Source organism: Pristiophorus japonicus, chromosome 8 (genome assembly GCF_044704955.1).
Source record: "Pristiophorus japonicus isolate sPriJap1 chromosome 8, sPriJap1.hap1, whole genome shotgun sequence".
In the NCBI taxonomy this organism is placed as follows: domain Eukaryota; kingdom Metazoa; phylum Chordata; class Chondrichthyes; family Pristiophoridae; genus Pristiophorus; species Pristiophorus japonicus.
In genome coordinates this window covers 65060567-65078984 of record NC_091984.1, presented here as the reverse complement: position 1 = coordinate 65078984, position 18418 = coordinate 65060567, and the positions used below count along the sequence as shown (strand labels likewise).

Genomic DNA, 18418 nt, shown 5'->3' with positions numbered 1-18418 from the left:
CTTCGACCAGGGGATGCCAGCAGTGTGGACGGGGAGTCCTCCATGTCAACTGGGCTGCCCTCGCCTGGTGTTGGTTGTTCCTTGTGTGCATCCCCTGTGGTGTCGTCGCTCACAGTGTTCTGGAGCTGGGGTGCATCTGTCGCTTCGTCGCTCCCGGAGATCCGGAGCGGGGGTGCATCGGTTGCTTCTTCGCTCCCGGAAATTCGGAGCTGGGTTTCATCCGTTGCTTCGTCGCTCCCGGAAATCCGGAGCAGGGGTGCATTGGTGACATCACTGCTCCCGGGGTCCCGGAGCTGGACTGCGCTGGTCGCATTGGCGTTTTGCCTCTTCTTCTGCTGGTGGTAGTGGGGGCTTTTGCCTCGCCCTTCGTCATCGGAAGAGCTGCAGCCACTGCTGTTCGTCGTGGATGGTAGCCGTCTTTTGCCTCTCGTTTCTGCAGGAGGCCTCTTTTCCTTTGACTTGCGGGCCTTCTTCTTATTGGTGATACGTTGCCATTCCTGTTCTGCTTCTGCTCCCTCCTCTTCCATGGACTCGGTGTCTCGGGGCGGGGGGGTGTTTCACTGCTGGGTGTTAGTGTCTTGCCGTGGCAGACCTCCCTTCCTCCTCAGCCAGTGTCGACTAGGGCGGTGGTTTGTTCGCATGGTGTCTTGGAGGGGAGGGAGGTGTGGGTCTCCTCTGGGGCGTTGCACTCCTCAGTTTTCTCCTCACATGTCACCATGTTCTTTGCCGCCTGCGCATAGCTGAAATAGTGCTTGGGGCAGGCCTTATACAGATGTCCAGCTTGACCACAAAGGTTGCAGCACTTGCTCTCTTTGCAGTCCTTTGTCTGGTGTCCTTCCTTCTTGCAGTTGCGGCAAATGATTGCTTTGCAGCTTGCCGCTACGTGGCCTGCTTTCCCGCAGGTTTGGCACACATTGGGTTGTCCGGCATACACCATGTAGCCCCGACTTCCTCCCATGGCGAAGCTGGAGGGGGGGGTGAAGGTGCCAAATTGGGTCCAAAATGGTGTCTGAGCAGCACGCGCATACTTCTAGTGTGGACCGTGCCAGACGCCATCTTTGTTAGTGTGGCCATTCAGAGCGTGCGCTTTGGAACTGTTTGGAGTTTTCTAGAGTTGTTTAATGTTGGTGAGGTGACAGGGAGTGATGCTGTAAGTGGAGAAAGCCTTGCTTCTGACATCAAGGGTTCTGGTCAGTCCAGTTACTCCCAGTCATGAGTGCTCTAGTTGTCATCTGTGTTGGCCTGCAGCATGACAGGGAGCTCGAGCAGAGTCTGTAAAGAGGACACGCTACTCACAGAGGGAGGATGAGGAGGGGGAGAAGGGCTCTCATCAGTAAGCCTTACCACCTAGTGTGTTCTGAGAACAATTCTCCTACCTCAACCTGAGCCAGGAGCAGTATGTGAGGCGTCTACGCTTTACGAAAAAGGTACTCAAAGAACTCTGCCACCTCTTGCAACCAGACCTGCAGCCTCATTCCAGGGTAAGGACAGCGCTGCCAGTGGCTGTGAAGATGACTGTGGCCCTGAATTTCTTTGTGCTGGATTCCACTCATTGAATGTGCAGTTATTGTGCGACCATGCTCAGCACATCATGATGGTGAATTCCCAGTATCTTGGCAGCAGTCCTTTTATTCTGCACCTGTCCACTGCTCCCTCAGTCTTTGTGCCACCACGACAAACCTGGCTCATGACTCTGCTCCACAACCCAACCACACACGGTCACCATGTGTACAACGCGAGCTATTATGCCACATGAAATGTCGTAGAGCAAAAGCAATGGTTCTGCTGCCTAGAGGAACCCTGCAGTATTCACCGGAACAAGTGTCTTGATTCATGGTGGTCTGCTGCATTCTCCTCAACTTGGCCAGCATAAGGGCACAACCCTTGCCACCAGGGATATGGGCACCAGTTCAGGAGGAGGAAGAGAAGGAAGAAAAAGGAACGAGGCAACCCAGACAGCTCCTTTCTGGCCAGGATATCCAGGATGGAATCGTCCGCCTGCGGTACAAGTGAACACAACCTCAATTCCTTATTCACCATTGGTCCCCCACCTTGTCCTCCCCTCTGTTAATGACCATCACAGCATCCACTTGGCCACAATGCTGAAATAAAAACCACCACAAAGCAAACATTCCAATCCAACTTTATACATCTATCTATCAAATATTACATCAAAATCCCCCTTGTGCATTCCCTTAGTGACTGTCTTGTGTGTACTTTTGCCTGTCCCAGTCCTATCCTAGTGGCTGCAGCATGGCTGGTGGAAGGCTGCCGACTTTCAGTGGGAGAGACTGCAGATGGCCTTGCAAAATGACCTCATGGAGCTCTGGGCTTCAGACTGCACCAACTCAGCATGGGCGGCAGCAGACTGGCTGGCTGGTTGACAGGCAATAGCAAGGGTACTGGCAGAGTAGCAGTGGTCGGATGATAAAAGCTATCATCCTGAGAGAGGACACAGGTTCAGCGTCCACGGATCCATTGCCACTCCCCCGGGGCAGCACCTCAGTAATCCTAGTAATCTGATGGAGTATGGACTGCTGTGACACTTGACAAGTCCCTTTCATCACTGGTAAACTCAGCCACGATGGCAGCAGTCTGTGCTTGTGTGGCAGCAAGTTGAGTTTGCATGACTTCAGTCTGAGCTTCCATTGCATCACTCAGACATTGGGTGGCTTCTGCTTGTGCTGCAATGGAGGTGAGGCTTGGGTCATCGAACGCAGCATGATGGTTGGGTCCACAGTGCATAAATGGATCTACCCACTCTTCCACGCTGGAAAGGATGGGCTACAAGCTCCGCCCAAAGCCTTGTGCAAGGCTGGAGCTCGACTCCTCCATGCTCCTTTGACATTTCATTCAGGCTTTCTGACAGGGCTGCCAATGCATCAAGCATTTCATTGTGTATATCCAACAGCATTCTTCTGTAGGCCGCCCCATCAAATTCATCATCTGAATCCGGTGCAGTAGAACTCATGTGCAACCTCACCCTCCGGAGAGCAAGCATTTGAGCTACCCTTTCCTTCTGTCCTGGCTGCAAGCCACTTGTGTCCGGTGTTTCTCCACATTCAGATCCCGTGTCTAACCTATCCTCTAAAGTAAATGGAGTGTCAGTATCTGAGCTGGTGGCCGGGAGTGGGAAATGGAGTAACGGTGTTTCTTCTTCTTCGCTCTCCTCTCCCTCTTCATGTTGACCCACTGGGTATCTGAACTGAGAAAGGCACAAGGATAGGATTATGGTAGGGAGGAGGGAAAGCAAGAGGTACATGCTTACATTATGTGCAGATTGTAAATCAGAGCGATTGTGGATTGAGGTGGAAGTGGGATGTGAGAAGGAGGATAACTTATGTGGATACCGGCTTGGTTTATTCTTTCAGCCAATCTGTTGGTCAGCCATGCTCCTGCCAAGAATGACCAGCACCGTCTCCTCCAAGGAGTGATGTCATGCAGGCAAGTGTAAAGTCCTGTCCCCTCAGTACAGATTCACACGAGGCATGTAGTGAAGTCAAGGTCACCCTGGACCTGCACCTTTATTTCACAGCTCTGGAATGCTGCACTTGCCTGAGACCTGTCCTTATATACCTGTCTCTTGCAAGTGCACCCCTGGTGGTAAGGTATGCTGGTGGTTACAGGTTATATCTTATTACAGTCATGTATAGCATGTTAGGATACAGTTATATATAATAATGTAAGATACATGACATCACCCTCCCCCAAGGTCTTATTGTCTTTATAGGTTCAGTCTCTCAGGTGGTCTATGCTCTCGCTTGGAACGTCTGAGTTGTGGTTCAGTTGTTTGCCTTGGTGTCTGTTTTTCTTTGGGTGTGGTTGCTGGTATCTCGCCTGGGCTGTCTGTTTCGATTGGTGTGATTGTTGTTGACTCGCCTGGGCTGTCTGTTGGGATTGCCCTTTCCTCAGGTTGTTCCCTCTGACTGTCCACCAGGTGTGGTGCGAGTTCCACATTGTAGTCTGCCTCTGGTTCCGCAGTGTTGTTGTTAAATCTGCTTTTGACTTGGTCTACATGCCTCCGGCAGGTTTTGCCATTGTCCATTTATACTACCAGTAGCCTGTTTCCTTCCTTGCCCGTTACTGTCCCTGCAAGCCATTTGGGACCCCTACCATAGTTTAGTACAAACACTTTGTCCTCCATCTCATTCCATCTCCCCCTCGAATTTCTGTCATGGTACTCAGTCAGCTTACGGCGCTTTGCCTCAACGATTGCATGCATGTCTGGGAGGATTAATGAGAGCCTTGTTTTAAAGTCCTTTTCATCAACAGTTGCGCGGGGGGGATCCCAGTCAGTGAGTGCGGACGAGATCTATATGCCAGCAGCAGTCGCGACAGGCGACCCTGCAGCGTGGGACCTTGGATTTTAAGCATGCCTTGTTTAATGATTTGCACTGCTCTCTCCACCTGGCCGTTGGAGGCCGGCTTGAACGGTGCCGTCTTGACGTGATTTATACCGTGGTCAATTATAAAGTCTTGGAATTCTGCACTGGTGAAGCACGGACCATTGTCACTGACCAATATGTCAGGGATTCCGTGCGTTGCAAACATGGTTGTGAGGCTCTCCAAAGTGGTGGAGGTTGTGCTCGAGTTTAAAATGGTGCATTCGATCCACTTTGAAAATGCATCAACTACGAGGAACATTTTGCCCATGAACAGGCCCGCATAGTCTACGTGCACCCGCGACCACGGTTTGGTAGGCCAGGGCCAGGGGCTCAGTGGAGCCTCCCTGGGGGCATTGCTGAGTTGGGCACAAATGGTGCACCTTCGGACGCAGAGCTCCAAGTCCACGTCAATACCAGGCCACCAGACGTGGGATCTGGCTATGGCCTTCATGAGAACGATCCCCGGGTGCTCGCGATGGAGCTCCCGGACAAATGCCTCTCTGCCTCGCAGAGGCATGACTACTCGGCTGCCCCACATCAGGCAGTCTGCTTGTAGTGATAGCTCATGCATGCGCCTGTGAAAGGGTTTTAATTCCTCGGGGCAGACATCGCGAGCCTCTGCCCAGTCACCGGTTAGGACACATCTTTTTACTAAGGATAACGTGGGGTCGCTGGCCGTCCAGGCTCTGATTTGGCGAGCCGTCATGGGCGAACCTGCGGACTCAAAGGCATTGATTGCCATGACTATCTCACAGTCCTGTTCGTCAGACCCTTCCGTGGTCACCAGGGGTAGCCTGCTGAGCGCGGGGCACAGTTGTCTGTGCCTGGTCTATGCCTTATGGTATAGTCGTAGGACGCCAGCATGAGTGCCCACCGTTGAATTTGCGCTGAGGCGTTGGCGTTTATTGCCTTGCTCTCGGATAGGAGGGACGTGAGGGGCTTGTGGTCCGAAAAGGTATTGGTGCATCTTTTTGACACCGTACACGCACGCGAGCGCCTCCTTTTCTACCATTCCATACCCACGCTCCGCCCGCGAAAGTGACCTGGAGGCATAAGCTATGGGTTGTAATTTGCCCGCACTATTGACATGTTGCAAAACGCACCCGACCCCATACGCTGACTCATCGCATGTGAGAACTAGCTTTTTACCTGGGTCAAAGAAAGTCAAAACACTGTTGGAACACAGAAGGTTGCGTGCCTTATTGAAGGCGCGTTCCTGGGCATCCCCCCAAAACCAATCGCATCCCTTTCTGAGTAGCACGTGGAGAGGCTCCAGTAGCGTGCTTAAGTTCTGCATAAAGTTCCCAAAGTAATTGAGTAGCCCGAGAAAGGCGCGCAGTTCTGAGACATTCCGGGCCTGGGTGCCAGGCGAATTGCTTCTGTTTTGGACTCTGTTGGGCGGATTCCATCAGCGGCAATCCTTCTGCCCAAAAATTCAACCTCGGGTGCGAGAAACAGGCACTTGGATTTCTTGACTCATAGGCCTACCCGATCCAACCACTTTAGTACTTCCTCCAAATTACGGAGATGGGAGTCGGTGTTCCTGCCCGTGATATGTATGTCGTCTTGAAATACAACCGTCCCTGGGATGGACTTGAGCAGACTCTCCATGTTGCGCTGGAATATGGCAGCTGCCGACCTGATGCCGAATGGGCATCGATTGTACATGAAAAGGCCTCGATGTGTGTTGATGGTGGTGAGTAGCTTGGATTCCTCAGTCAATTCTTGCGTCATATATGCAGATGTGAGTTCTAATTTTGAGAAAAGTTTACCTCCAGCCAATGTGGCAAATAAGTCCTTCGCTCTGGGCAGCGGGTACTGGTCCTGTAGGGAGACTCTGTTTATGGTAGATTTGTAGTCCCCACAGATTCGTACGGATCCATCAGGCTTCATGACTGGGTCGATGGGACTTGCCCAGTCGCTAAATTCCACAGGTGATATAATGCCTTCCCGCAGAAGCCTGTCTAGTTCGTGTTCAATCTTTTCCCTCATCACATAGGGTACAGCTCTGGCCTTGTGATGGACCGGTCCTGTGTGATGTAGATTTTGACTTTGGCCCCTTTGAAAGTGCCCACACCTGGCTGAAAGAGATGTTCAAATCGCTTTATAACTGTTGAGCAGAAGGTCCGTTCCTCTAATGACATGGCATGGACATCATCCTATTTCCAGTTTAGTTTTGCCAGCCAGTTTCTCCCCAGCGCTGCTGGGGGGTCTCCGGAGACAATCCACAGGGTAAGTCGGTTCACTGTCCCTTTGTGTGTGACAGAGAGCATGGCGCTGCCGAGGACTGGTACGATTTCTTTGGTATAGGTCCTTACTTTGATGTCGACCCTTGTGAGTTTTGGTCTGTCTCTTTTATGCGGCCACAGTTGTTCAAATTGTTGAGCGCCCATGAGAGATTGACTCGCTCCCGTATCCAGCTCCATGTTGACTATCCCATTGAGTAGGACCCTCATCATTATAGGAGGCGTCCTGTTGTAGGAGCAGTGGCCATTGATCGTGTTGACCCGCTGTACATCGGTGTCCCGGGTACTGTCCCCACCATCTTCTGGTCCGCTTTCCGACCCATCCGATTCGTATACCAGCCGAGCTGCTGTTTTTTTGCACATGCGGGCCAAATGCCCTGTATATTCACAATTTCTGCAAACAGCCTGCTGAAATCGACATCCCCTTGACGAGTGCCCACCCCCACACATCCAGCACAGACCTGTTCCATTGTTCAAAGTGTTCCCAAAGAATGAGCTGCGTCTGGCTGATCTCTCTTGAGCTTCTCTCAGTTTGTCGTTTATTGCTCGCATTGTGGGTTGATGAGGTGTGAACGGCCGTTCCTGTGGCCCTTGATGGCTTCTGCCTGCTGTCGTGAGCCTGTTCTCCCGGTTTTGTCTGTGTGTGGGGGTAGCAGCTTGTTTAGTGCTGTGAACTTCTTGTTCCGATATTTCGTTAGTTGTCGTACCTGCATTGTAAATCAACCTTGTTTCTTCTTCCCCTCCCAAGAATGTCTGTGCAACCAGTGCTGCTGCCTCTAAGGTCAGGTTCTTGGTCTCTATGAGCTTTCGGAATATGCCTGCGTGGTCTATTCCTTCAATGAAAAAGCCTCTCAGCATTTCTCTCCTCAGTTCATCGGAGAACTCACATAAACTAGCCAACCTCCAAAGTTCTGCCACGATGTCGGGTATGCTCTGGCCTACACAGCGTCTGTAGTTGTAGAACCTGTGTCTGGCCATGTGTAGGCTGCTCGCTGGCTTCAGGTGGTCTCTTACCAGTGTGCTCAATTCTTCAAACGACTTGCTTGCTGGTTTCTCGGGTGCCAACTGATCCTTCATTAAAGCATATGTTTACAAGCCACAGCTGGTCAAGATATGGGCTCTTCTCTTGTCTGCCTTATCGTCGCCTAACCAGTCTTTGGTTACAAAGCTTTGCTGGAGCCTTTCTATAAAGTCCTCCCAATTGTCTCCCGCATTGTACTTTTCATCTGATCCGTTGTTCGCCATTCTGTGGATTCTGTAATCCCGTAACTCCTCGCCACTGTAAAGTCCTGTCCCCTCAGTACAGATTCACACGAGGCATGTAGTGAAGTCAAGGTCACTCTGGACCTGCACCTTTATTTCACAGCTCTGGAATGCTGCACTTGCCTGAGACCTGTCCTTATCTATCTGTCTCTTGCAAGTGCACCCCTGGTGGTAAGATATGCTGGTGGTTACAGGTCATATCTTATTACAGTCATGTATAGCATGTTAGGATACAGTTATATATAATAATGTGAGATACATGACAGCAAGCCTGTCCCCCACCGGTTAAGATCTGCTGGTGTCGGTTCTGCGCCATCTTTTTCTGCAATAGAAAGGAACGTGTGTCAGTGAATGTGGTGTAATTTATTTGGCTGATATAGCTGTCATGGTTGAATAGTTGACAGCTGTGAGATGTAGGGGTTAGGTTTGCATCGCTGGTAAGTGTGTGTGAGTGAGGTGTGAGTCTGGTTTGGTAAGATTGTTGGTAGGTGAGTGATGGGGGTGTGGTGCACTGAGCATTGTGCAAGGCTAGTGGGGCAGATGGTGGGATATGGCATTTGAAGATGAATTCACTGACTTTGACCACTCATGTGAAGTCATTAAACTTCTACTTGCACTGAGTCCAGGGCCTCGGGGTTATACTGCAGGCATTTACCACAGTGGCTTCTGCTCTCACTGCAATCTGGTCTGTCACCTGGAGAGCCTCCTGGCACCCTGTGGAACGAGTTGATCTCCTGGACCAAGGCATCCAGTGCTGCTTTCAAGAATCTTGGAACCCTTTCTCTAGTCTGTTGAGCCATTATTCAGTTTTCTTTCTCACACTTGTCTCCACAACCTGTTCCAGAAGCTGCTGCATGCAGAATGCATCTCATCTTTAAGAGGTGCAGACTGCTTTTAAGAAGTAGAGGCTAACTTTAATTGGAACTAGACTCGCATGAACTTGGGCCCCCTGCTGAGTGTCCAAGCACTCAGCAGTCCATTCAGTGCTTGGCTCAATGCTACAATCATGTACATTAGCAGGCAGCACAAAGTTTGCATGCTGCCTGCAGTCCTCCGAACGAGCGCAGTTTGATAGTACATCACCTTATCCAATTTCTGGGCCCAATTCTAGCATCCTGTCATGCAAATGACGGCAAAACATTCTTTAATCTATTTTCATTATTTTGATCTTTTGAGTATGCCCAGCAATATAAGGGTAGAAGTATCTCCTGTCATTACCAGTGGAAAACCCCTAAAGTGATGGAGAACTAGCATAATGCTCTCCACTCCATTTTCTTCCCCTACCTGCTCATGCTATGCTGGAAAATTAGTGTAACACCAGTGAGAAATCCTAGCTCATGTGTGAATTGCATCTACAGTGAGTACGATCATTGAAACTAGTTTGCCCAAATGAGGTCTGGAGCCCAGTGGTCCTGGTGAAACCCAAACTGGGCATCAGTGAGCAGGTTATTGGTGAGTGATTGCCACTTAATAGCACTGTTCCAAACCTTGGTCCAAACATGGAGAAAAGTGCTGAAATCTAGAGGTGAGGTGAGAGTGACTGCCCTTGGCATCGAGGCAGCATTTGACTGAGGGGGTGGAAAATCAGCCAGCACCCGGAGTTGCTTGGAACCACCCCAAACAAGGGGATAAACCAGCGTGTGGTCTCTGTAACACAAAGTAACAGGACCCTGGGATGAACTCATATCAAAAGCAAGTTGTTACCTGCTATCGAATGCCCAACGGTGCCAACAGTTAAAAAAGCAACTAGCCAGCTTTTCCCTCCCACTCCTCTGGCAGGCACTCAAGATGCACCTGTAGTGATACTGGTGTCCACTTTAGTTATTTAAATAAGGCAACCTAACCCTGACACAGATACTGCAGGAGGTGACATCATTGGCATCCACTCCACTGCACTTTTGCCAGCATTTTCAGGGCCAAGAATTTTAGCAAACCACTGAAGGTTTAGTTCCAATCAGAAAAAAAGCAAAGTTTAAGTATGCATCTTTTTACAGCTGACATTATTTTTAATGTTTACTTTGCACAATACATGTAGCAATTTTTGTGACACCCAGCAGAAAATAAAATTGAACTACTCCAGCTGCCTTGGCTCTGTTTTAATAATACTTTGCTTTCAATTTGCATAAGTAATCTGAAGCTAAGACCTTTTTATCATAAATTAGATTTTTTTTAAACTATTTAAGTAGTTTAGATAAATATATTGTCTTGCTTTTATATAGTAAGAGCAAAGGTAATTTTCCAACTTCTCACTCCCGGTAGACAAAGCTCCTCCCAGAACGCGAAGCCAGAAAATTAGAAAAGAAAAATAAAGACTTGCATTTATATAGCGCCTTTCACGACAACTGGACGTCTCAAAGCACTTTACAGCCAGTGAAGTACTTTTTGAAGTGTAGTCACTGTTGTAATGTGGGAAATGCGGCAGCCAATTTGTGCTCAGCAAGCTCCCACAAACAGTAAAGTGATAATGATCAGATAATCTGTTTTCTAGTGATGTTGATGGAGGGATAAATATTGGCCAGGACACCGGGAATAACTCCCCTGCTCTTCTTCAAATAGTGCCATGGGATCTTTCACATCCACCTGAGAGGGCAGATGGAGCCTTGGTTTAACATCTCATCCGAAAGACGGTACCTCCGACAGTGCAGCACTCCCTCTAGGTGTCTAGATTTATGTGCTCAAGTTCCTGGAGTGGGACTTAAACCCACAGCCTTCTAACGCGAGGCACAGCTGACACTGTCACCTTTTACTATATTCATGTTTAGATCAGGTTTTTTTCCATACACATATGCATTTGGCTCAAAATTGCCTTGGGGTTCATTCTGGCGTTAATTCCCTGGGGGAGAAACATTGGGCGAGTCCCAGAAATTTTGGGTCTCTATCAGGTTCTGAGTTTGTGATGGGGCCCAAACATGGGCAGAAGATGTCGGAGAAGGCGAGCCTGGATGTGCGCATTCTCCCATCAGAATTTCCTCAGTTATCACCACCATAACCGCCCAGTGATCTGAATGTTGGGGAAACCCCAAATGTATGTGTTTCTGTTGGTACAGAAGAAAGAAGATCGTAGAATTATTTTGTCAAATCTTTCGATTGGCGCTCTTCAAAGAGGAGAGCCAATCACTTTCACAGCTGCACATTTGGGGGGAATCTGCCAGCGTGCTAGCCCCCCCCCCCCCCCCATCCCACAAAAGTAGCTATTTGGGACCATATTGTACAGCACAGAAGGAAGCCATCCAAAATTAATCCCACTGTCTCTGTCTCCCCATAGTCCAGTACCTTCCCTTGCTTGAAATATTTATTCAGTTTTAAAAGAAGCAATGGTCTCTGCCTCAAACATTCCATGTAGCAAGGCATTCCATTTGACGACAGCCCTCTGTGTAAAGATTTTTTTTCTAATCTCTCTTAGTAATACATCTTAATTGTTGAGCCATTGTAACTAAGAGAGGAAATAGTTTTTCCCTATTCACTTTATCAAAGCTCTTGATAATTTTAGAAAGTTCTATTACATTTCCTATTAGCCTTCTCTCCTCCAGTGTAGATAGTTTATCATCTATATAGCTCTCTATAGCATCAATGTCCTTTCTATAACGGAGCGCCCAAAATTGTCCACATTACTCTAAATGCAGCCTAACCAAAGTCTTGCATTTTTCATCATTTACTTCTTTATGCTTGTACTCTATGCTCTTACTTTTAAAATCCAAATTGTTGGTCATTTTTATGCCTTGTACACTGACCTTCAGAGAATTATTTATTTGAACCCTGAGGGCTCTGTTCATCCACACTCATCAGTGGCATAGAAATTTGGTTAGGCCAGCTTTCTCGTGCCAAATGAGTGCATGAGTGCCAAATCCCTGCGTCCAAACACTGAGGCCTAAGGGTTGCAAGAAATTGGTATCATCGGCGAGCTGCCAGCGCCTGTTGTGCATCCAAAGGCAACTCCTCAGGCTAAACAAAACAATTTTGGGCCTTGTGCCTGGCTCACAACGGCGCCACAGGTAAGTCCCGGGAGATGGGGGAGGACAGTGGCAGGAGTGGGGAGAGGTCGATTGTGGCCATCCGGAGTAATGTGGAACCAGAAGGAGTACTCCTTTTCCTGGCTCCACATCAATTTAAAAATAAGTAATTAAACTTACTTTTTCAGCGGCGGCCACTGTCCAGGTGCATCCATGTCTAGAAAACCTGAGTGATGCAGACCTGTCATGCTTTGTTGAGGGCAGCCCAATTTCTTGGAGGACCTAAAAGAGGGGTTAGACTCCTCATCAGCATATCCAGGACAAAGCAGCCCGCTTGATTGGTACCCCATCCACCACCTTAAACATTCACTCCCTCTATTACCGACATACTGTGACTGCAGTGTGTACCATCTACAAGATGCACTGCAGCAACTCACCAAGGCTTCTTCGGCAGCACCTCCCAAACAAGCGACCACTACCACCTAGAAGGACAAGGGCAGCAAACGCATGGGAACACCATCACCTGAAAGTTCCCCTTCAAGTCACACACCATCTGGACTTAGAAGTATATTGCCGTTCCTTCACCGTTGCTGGGTCATAATCCTGGAACTCCCTCCCTAACAGCACTTTGGGAGAACTTTCACCACAAGGACTGCAGCGGTTCAAGAAGGTGGCTCACCACCATCTTTTCAAGAGCAATTAGGGATGGGCAATAAATGCTGGCCTTGCCAGTGATGTCCACAACCCAGGAACGAATAAAAACAAAAATATGCAAGAGTTTGAACATTTTTCAGGTGTCCTTGAGGTGCAGGGCGTTGATCACTGAAATTAGGTCCTGTTGCACCCATTTTACATCCTAATCTAATTTATTCCTCAGTATCTTTCCATTTGAGTGTACACCAACATTCTCTATTTTTTCTGCCGCTACCTCTCTCATCCAAGAACACACCCAAGATGCAACCATAAAAGTGCAGGTGCCAACCGAAGGCATATAAATGAGCTGAGAGGATAATCTGACGGGGTCAGGATCGGAGGTCAGCATCACCTGCTCCACTGCATTTACAGTGGCAGATCAGGCCTCAGGCTTTGGGCCCACGAACTTCAACCTTAAATGCCTATTGATATTCCTAGCTAGGTGGAAAATAATTTGAAATTTTCATAATGAATGCACTGGTAGCTTGAAGAATCAAGGGTATTTGAACAGCCAGAGAAGACACTTTTCCAAAGAATGAATATTGCAATGCTAGGTAATTATGCTTGTTAACACCTCTAACCTTTATGTTATCAAATCTTATTGGCAGGATGATCAGACAAAAACTGGTTCTCAGCTGCAACCAACAGCAAAAAATGTTAGATTTGAAGTTGAAGCAGTGCGAACTAACTTTGACAAACCAGGTGTTCCTCATGACAAAGACCCAGGTGACGGAGAAATTAGGCTCTCAAAAAAGTACTCCTCGTTGAAAATCCATGAAGATCTCACCAAAAATTCAGCCAAACCTACAGGTAACGAATGAAATTAAAAATGCTTAGGCTGGTGTCTTATGTTCTATATGCAGAATACAAGGGCACTTGGAGGTGGTATAGCAATAGTCCATCCCAGGGTGGTGCGGCTGCAATAATGTATTATAGCCCCAGTGATCAATTTTTCATGGTTAGATAAGACAGTTTCACACCTATGATCCTCCACATACCATGTATTAGCCCTGCTATTCCAGAGGTGCTGTGTAGGTCAGGTGCTTTCCCACTGGAAAGGAAAATAAATCACAACAAATCATAACTCAAAACAACTTTCACATTTATTTGTGGATGGCTTCAAACTGACAATTAGGGATGCCTTGAAACATCTCATTTATGTGCTGATACCATGGGGAAAATGTTTTATGAGGAAAACCAAGAAAGGGGAAGAGACAAAAAATCTTTTTTAATATGGGCAGGGTAACTGCACCATGAAGTGTGGCACTCTTCCATACAGACCAGAAAGATAATTGATTTTGTTTGATCTCTATTCACTAGTGAGTTGGTGTAGTTTAGTGTCAAGGGAGCATGGTACAGCTGATATCAATGTTCCCAGGCTAGGGTGAGAAAATAAATCAGTTTCTGTTCCAGTGATTCCCTCCCCCATTTGAAATGCACATGTGTTAATGACAGATGGGAACAGGTTTGGGCTGTTTCTGCCCACAGGGATGAATTGCCTGGATTCAAAATTAGCCTGCCATTATCATAGTACTAATCCTCCTAGATTAAAGTGATACAGAAACCCATGTTTGAAAACTATAATTCAATTCGTTGAGAAAAAGTGTCATGTATCTCACATTACTGTACATAACTGTATCTTACCATGCTATACATGACTGTAACTAGAGATGACCTGTAACCACTAGCTTATCTTACCACCAGGGGTGCACTTGCAGGAGACACTGGATACCTGTCCCAGACAGGTATATAAGGAGAAGTCTCAGGCAAGTGTGGCATTTGAGAGCTGTGTAATAAAGGTGCAGGTCCTGAGTGACCTTGACTTCAGTATGTGCCTCGTGCGAATCTGTACTGCAGGGACAGGACTTTACAAAAAGTTAGAATAACAAGAAATGGCATTAGTAAATCTGCTTGTATTAAAAAAATAAACTATGAACATTTTCAGGGCCCAAAATTCCAGGATACCCACTACCAGCGCAAATATAAGAGAGCTGCATTCCTGTCGGCCCTTACTGATGGACATAGACCCCATTCCAAATCCTGGGAACAGGGTCATTTAAATGGTTGGGGCAAGCCACCTGCGTTGTTAAAGGCGCATCAGAGGCAGCTGCCCTGACAAACTGCTAAGTGGTGCCCCAAGATCCTTCCCAGGCCAAAGATACAGAAGTTGTTTTATTCATCAGCTTATAAGAGAGTGTACATTATTTTAAATATAGGTAAACATTGTTTGCCTTCGCGTGGATCAATTATGTTCAAAAAGGAGTTAGATGAAGTCCTTACTACTAGGGGAATCAAGGTGTATGGTGAGAAAGCAGGAATGGGGTACTGAAGTTGCATGTTCAGCCATGAACTCATTGAATGGCGGTGCAGGCTAGAAGGGCCGAATGGCCTACTCCTGCACCTATTTTCTATGTTTCTATGTCTATGTTTCTATGTAACCATTCCCAGAGCCTCACAGAATTCATGTTAGTTCTGAACTGGCAACAGTTCTTTTGAGACCTTACAAAGGCATAATGGGCAGCATTTCTATGGTTACTTGCTGCAACAACAACAACTTGTATTTATATAGCACCTTTAACGTAATAAAACATCCCAAGGTGCTTCACTGGAGCATTTTAAGACAAAAGATTTGACACCGATCCACATAAGGAGAAATTAGGGCAGGTGACAAAAAGCTTGATCAAAGAGATAGGTTTTAAAGACCGTCTTAAAGGAGGGATGGCAAGGGGATGGAAACCCAAGAACACATTCAATAGGGAAGGAAGTAAAGCAGAAATTGGATAGCAAGAATTTAGAAAGTGAATCTGTAAGACAGAGAAAACAAGGCTTAGTAGGTAGTAAGCAAGGAGGTCTTCCTGTGCTAAATGGTATATACTTTAATGTAAGGAGTATAGCGAATAAGACGGATGAGCTAAGAGCACAGGTAGATACTTGGGAGTATGACATTATAGTCATTGCAGAAACATGGCTGAAACAGGGGCAGGTTTGGCAGATCAATATTCCTGGTTACAGGATTTTTAGACAAGATAGAGAGGGGGGGTAAAAGGGGGGGGGGTGCGGTACTGATTAAAGATACTATTACAGCAGTGAGGAGGGATGATATGTTGAGAGGGATCATCAAATGAGGCCATATGGGTCAAATTAAAAAATAAAAAAGGGGCGATCACACTGCTGGGCGTGTATTATAGACCCCCAAACAGTGGGAGGGAGATAGAGGAGCAAATATGTAGGCAAATTACTGTGAAGTCCAAAAATCATAGGGTAGTAATAGTCGGGGATTTTAACTATCCAAATATTGATTGGGACAAATATAGTGTGAAGGGTATAGAGGGTGCGGAATTCTTGAAATGCATTCAAGAGAACTTTTTTAGTCAGTATGTAGTAAGCCCAACATGAGAGGGGGCGGTTTTGGATTTAGTTTTGGGGAATGAAGCTGGGCAGGTTGAAGGGGTATTAGTGGGTGAGCACTTGGGTGCCAGTGACCATAATTCAGTCAGATTCAAGTTCGTTATTGATAAGGACAAGGATAGGCCTGGAATAAAAGACCCAAATTGTGGAAAAGCTAATTTTGTTAAGTTAAGGAGTGATTTGGCCACAGTGGACTAGAAACAGCTACTTGTGGATAAATCAGTGTCGGAATAGTGGGAGGCATTCAAGGAGGAGATCCGGAAGGCTCAGGCCAAACATGTGCCCTTAAAGAAAAAGAGTAGGAATAATAATTCTAGAGCTCCCTGGATGTCTAGGGACTTACAGGGGAGGATAAAGAAAAAAAGAGAAGCTTATGTCATATATCAATGGCTAAATACTATAGAATCTTTAGAGGAATATAGAAAGTTAAAAGGCAATATTAAAAAGGATATGAGGAATGCTAAGACAGATCACAAAATATTCTTGGCTAGTAAAATTAAGGAAAACCCAAAGATGTTCTATAAATATATTAAGAGTAAGAGGGTAACTAAGGAAAGGGTAGGGCCTATTAGAGACCATGAGGGTAATCTTTGTGTGGAGGCAGAAGATGTTGGTAAGGTTCTTAATGAATACTTTGCATGTTTTCACTTACAGGGGAGGATAAAGAAAAAAAAGGAAGCTTATGTCATATACCAACGGCTAAATATTATAGAATCTTTAGAGGAAAGGGGCAATGCAGATACTGCTATTGAGGAGGAGTGTGATATTCTGGATGAAATAAATATAATGAGAGAGGAAGTATTAAGGGGTTTAGCAGCTTTTAAAGTAGATAAGTCCCCAGGCCTGGATGAAATGCATCCCAGGCTGTTGAACAAAGTAAAAGAGGAAATAGCAAAGGCCTTGACCATCATTTTCTAGTTCTCTTTGGATTTGGGCATGGTGCTGGAGGATTGGAGGACTGCTAATGTAGTACCCTTGTTTAAGAGGGGAGAAAGGGATAGGCCGAGTAATTACAGGCCTATCAGCCTAACCTCAGTGGTGGGAAAATTATTGGAAAAAATCCTGAAAGACAGGATAAGTCAACATTTGGAAAGGCAAGGATTAATTAGGGACAGTCAGCACGGATTTGTGAAGGGAAGGTCGTGTTTGACTAACCTGATTGAATTTTTTGAGGGGGTAACCAAAAGGGTCGATGAGGGTAGTGCGTATGATGTAGTGTATATGGACTTTAGCAAAGCTTTTGATAAGGTCCCACATGGTACACTGGTCACCAAGGTTAAAGCCCATGGGATCCAGGGCAAAGTGGTAAGTTGGATCCAAAATTGGCTTAGAGGAGGAAGCAAAGGGTAATGATTAATGGATGTTTTTGTGACTGGAAGGATGTTTCCAATGGAGTTCCCCAGGGCTCAGTACTGGGTACCTTGCTTTTTGTGGTATATATCAACAATTTAGATTTGAATATAGGGAGTATGATTCAGAAGTGTGCAGACAACATTAAAATTGGCTATGTGGTTGATAATGAAGAGGAAAGTCATGGGCGGCAGTCGGGAGCAGCGTCGAGGAGGTGCGTGGAGCGGCCTATAAAAGGCACAGCAGGGAGTCCGGGGCCCAGTGTCGGCGGCAGTCGGGAGCAGCGTCGAGGAGGTGCGTGGAGAGGCCTATAAAAGGCACAGCAGGGAGTCGGGAGCAGCGTCGAGGAGGTGCGTGGAGAGGCCTATAAAAGGCGTGACTTGCGCAGCTACAGGGAGAAGGCAAAAAAGAAGTAGAAAGAAATCAAAAGGTGACGTCACAGCCAAGAGGGTAAGTGATTGGCTGCTGATTGGTGAGTACTTTTTCTTTTTTCTCTTCTATATCAGTGAGTAACTGTTAACATTGTTGTTGCCAATTTAAGTGTATCTAAGGGTTAAGTCATGGCAGGAGAGCTCGGTCGGGTGTTATGCTCCTCCTGTACCATGTGGGAACTCAGGGACGACACCAGTGTCCCTGACGACTATATTTGCAGGAAGTGTATCCATCTCAAGCTCCTGACGGTCCGCGTTGCGGAGTTGGAGCTGAGGGTGGATTCACTCTGGAGCATCCACGATGCTGAGAATGACGTGAGTATCACGTGTAGCGAGTTGGTCGTACCGCAGGGAAAGGGTCCACAGCCAGATAGGGAATGGAAGACCAACAGGAAGAGCAGTGCAAGGAAGGTAGTGCAGGAGTCCCATGTGGTCATCCCCCTGCAAAACAGATACACTGCTTTGGGTACTGTTGAGGGGGATGACTCATCAGGGGAGGGCAGCAGCAGCCAAGTTCATGGCACCATGGCTGGCTCTGCTGCACAGGAGGGCAGGAAAAAGAGTGGGAGAGCAATAGTGATTGGGGATTCAATGGTGAGGGGAATAGATAGGCGTTTCTGCGGCCGCAACCGAGACTCCAGGATGGTATGTTGCCTCCCTGGTGCAAGGGTCAAGGATGTCTCGGAGCGGGT

The 18418-nt window shown here is 47.2% G+C and overlaps 1 protein-coding gene across 9 annotated transcripts in view; it reads left to right on the top strand.

The window, feature by feature from the left end:
* The window catches only part of LOC139268562 (uncharacterized), a 612984-nt gene that overhangs the window by 575667 nt on the left and 18899 nt on the right, over window positions 1-18418 (top strand). For all 9 annotated transcript variants that reach the window (XM_070886894.1, XM_070886891.1, XM_070886893.1 and 6 more), the window contains one exon: window positions 13146-13347. In XM_070886894.1, the coding sequence (XP_070742995.1) occupies window positions 13146-13347 (202 nt within the window). The remainder of the gene's footprint in view (window positions 1-13145; window positions 13348-18418) is intronic.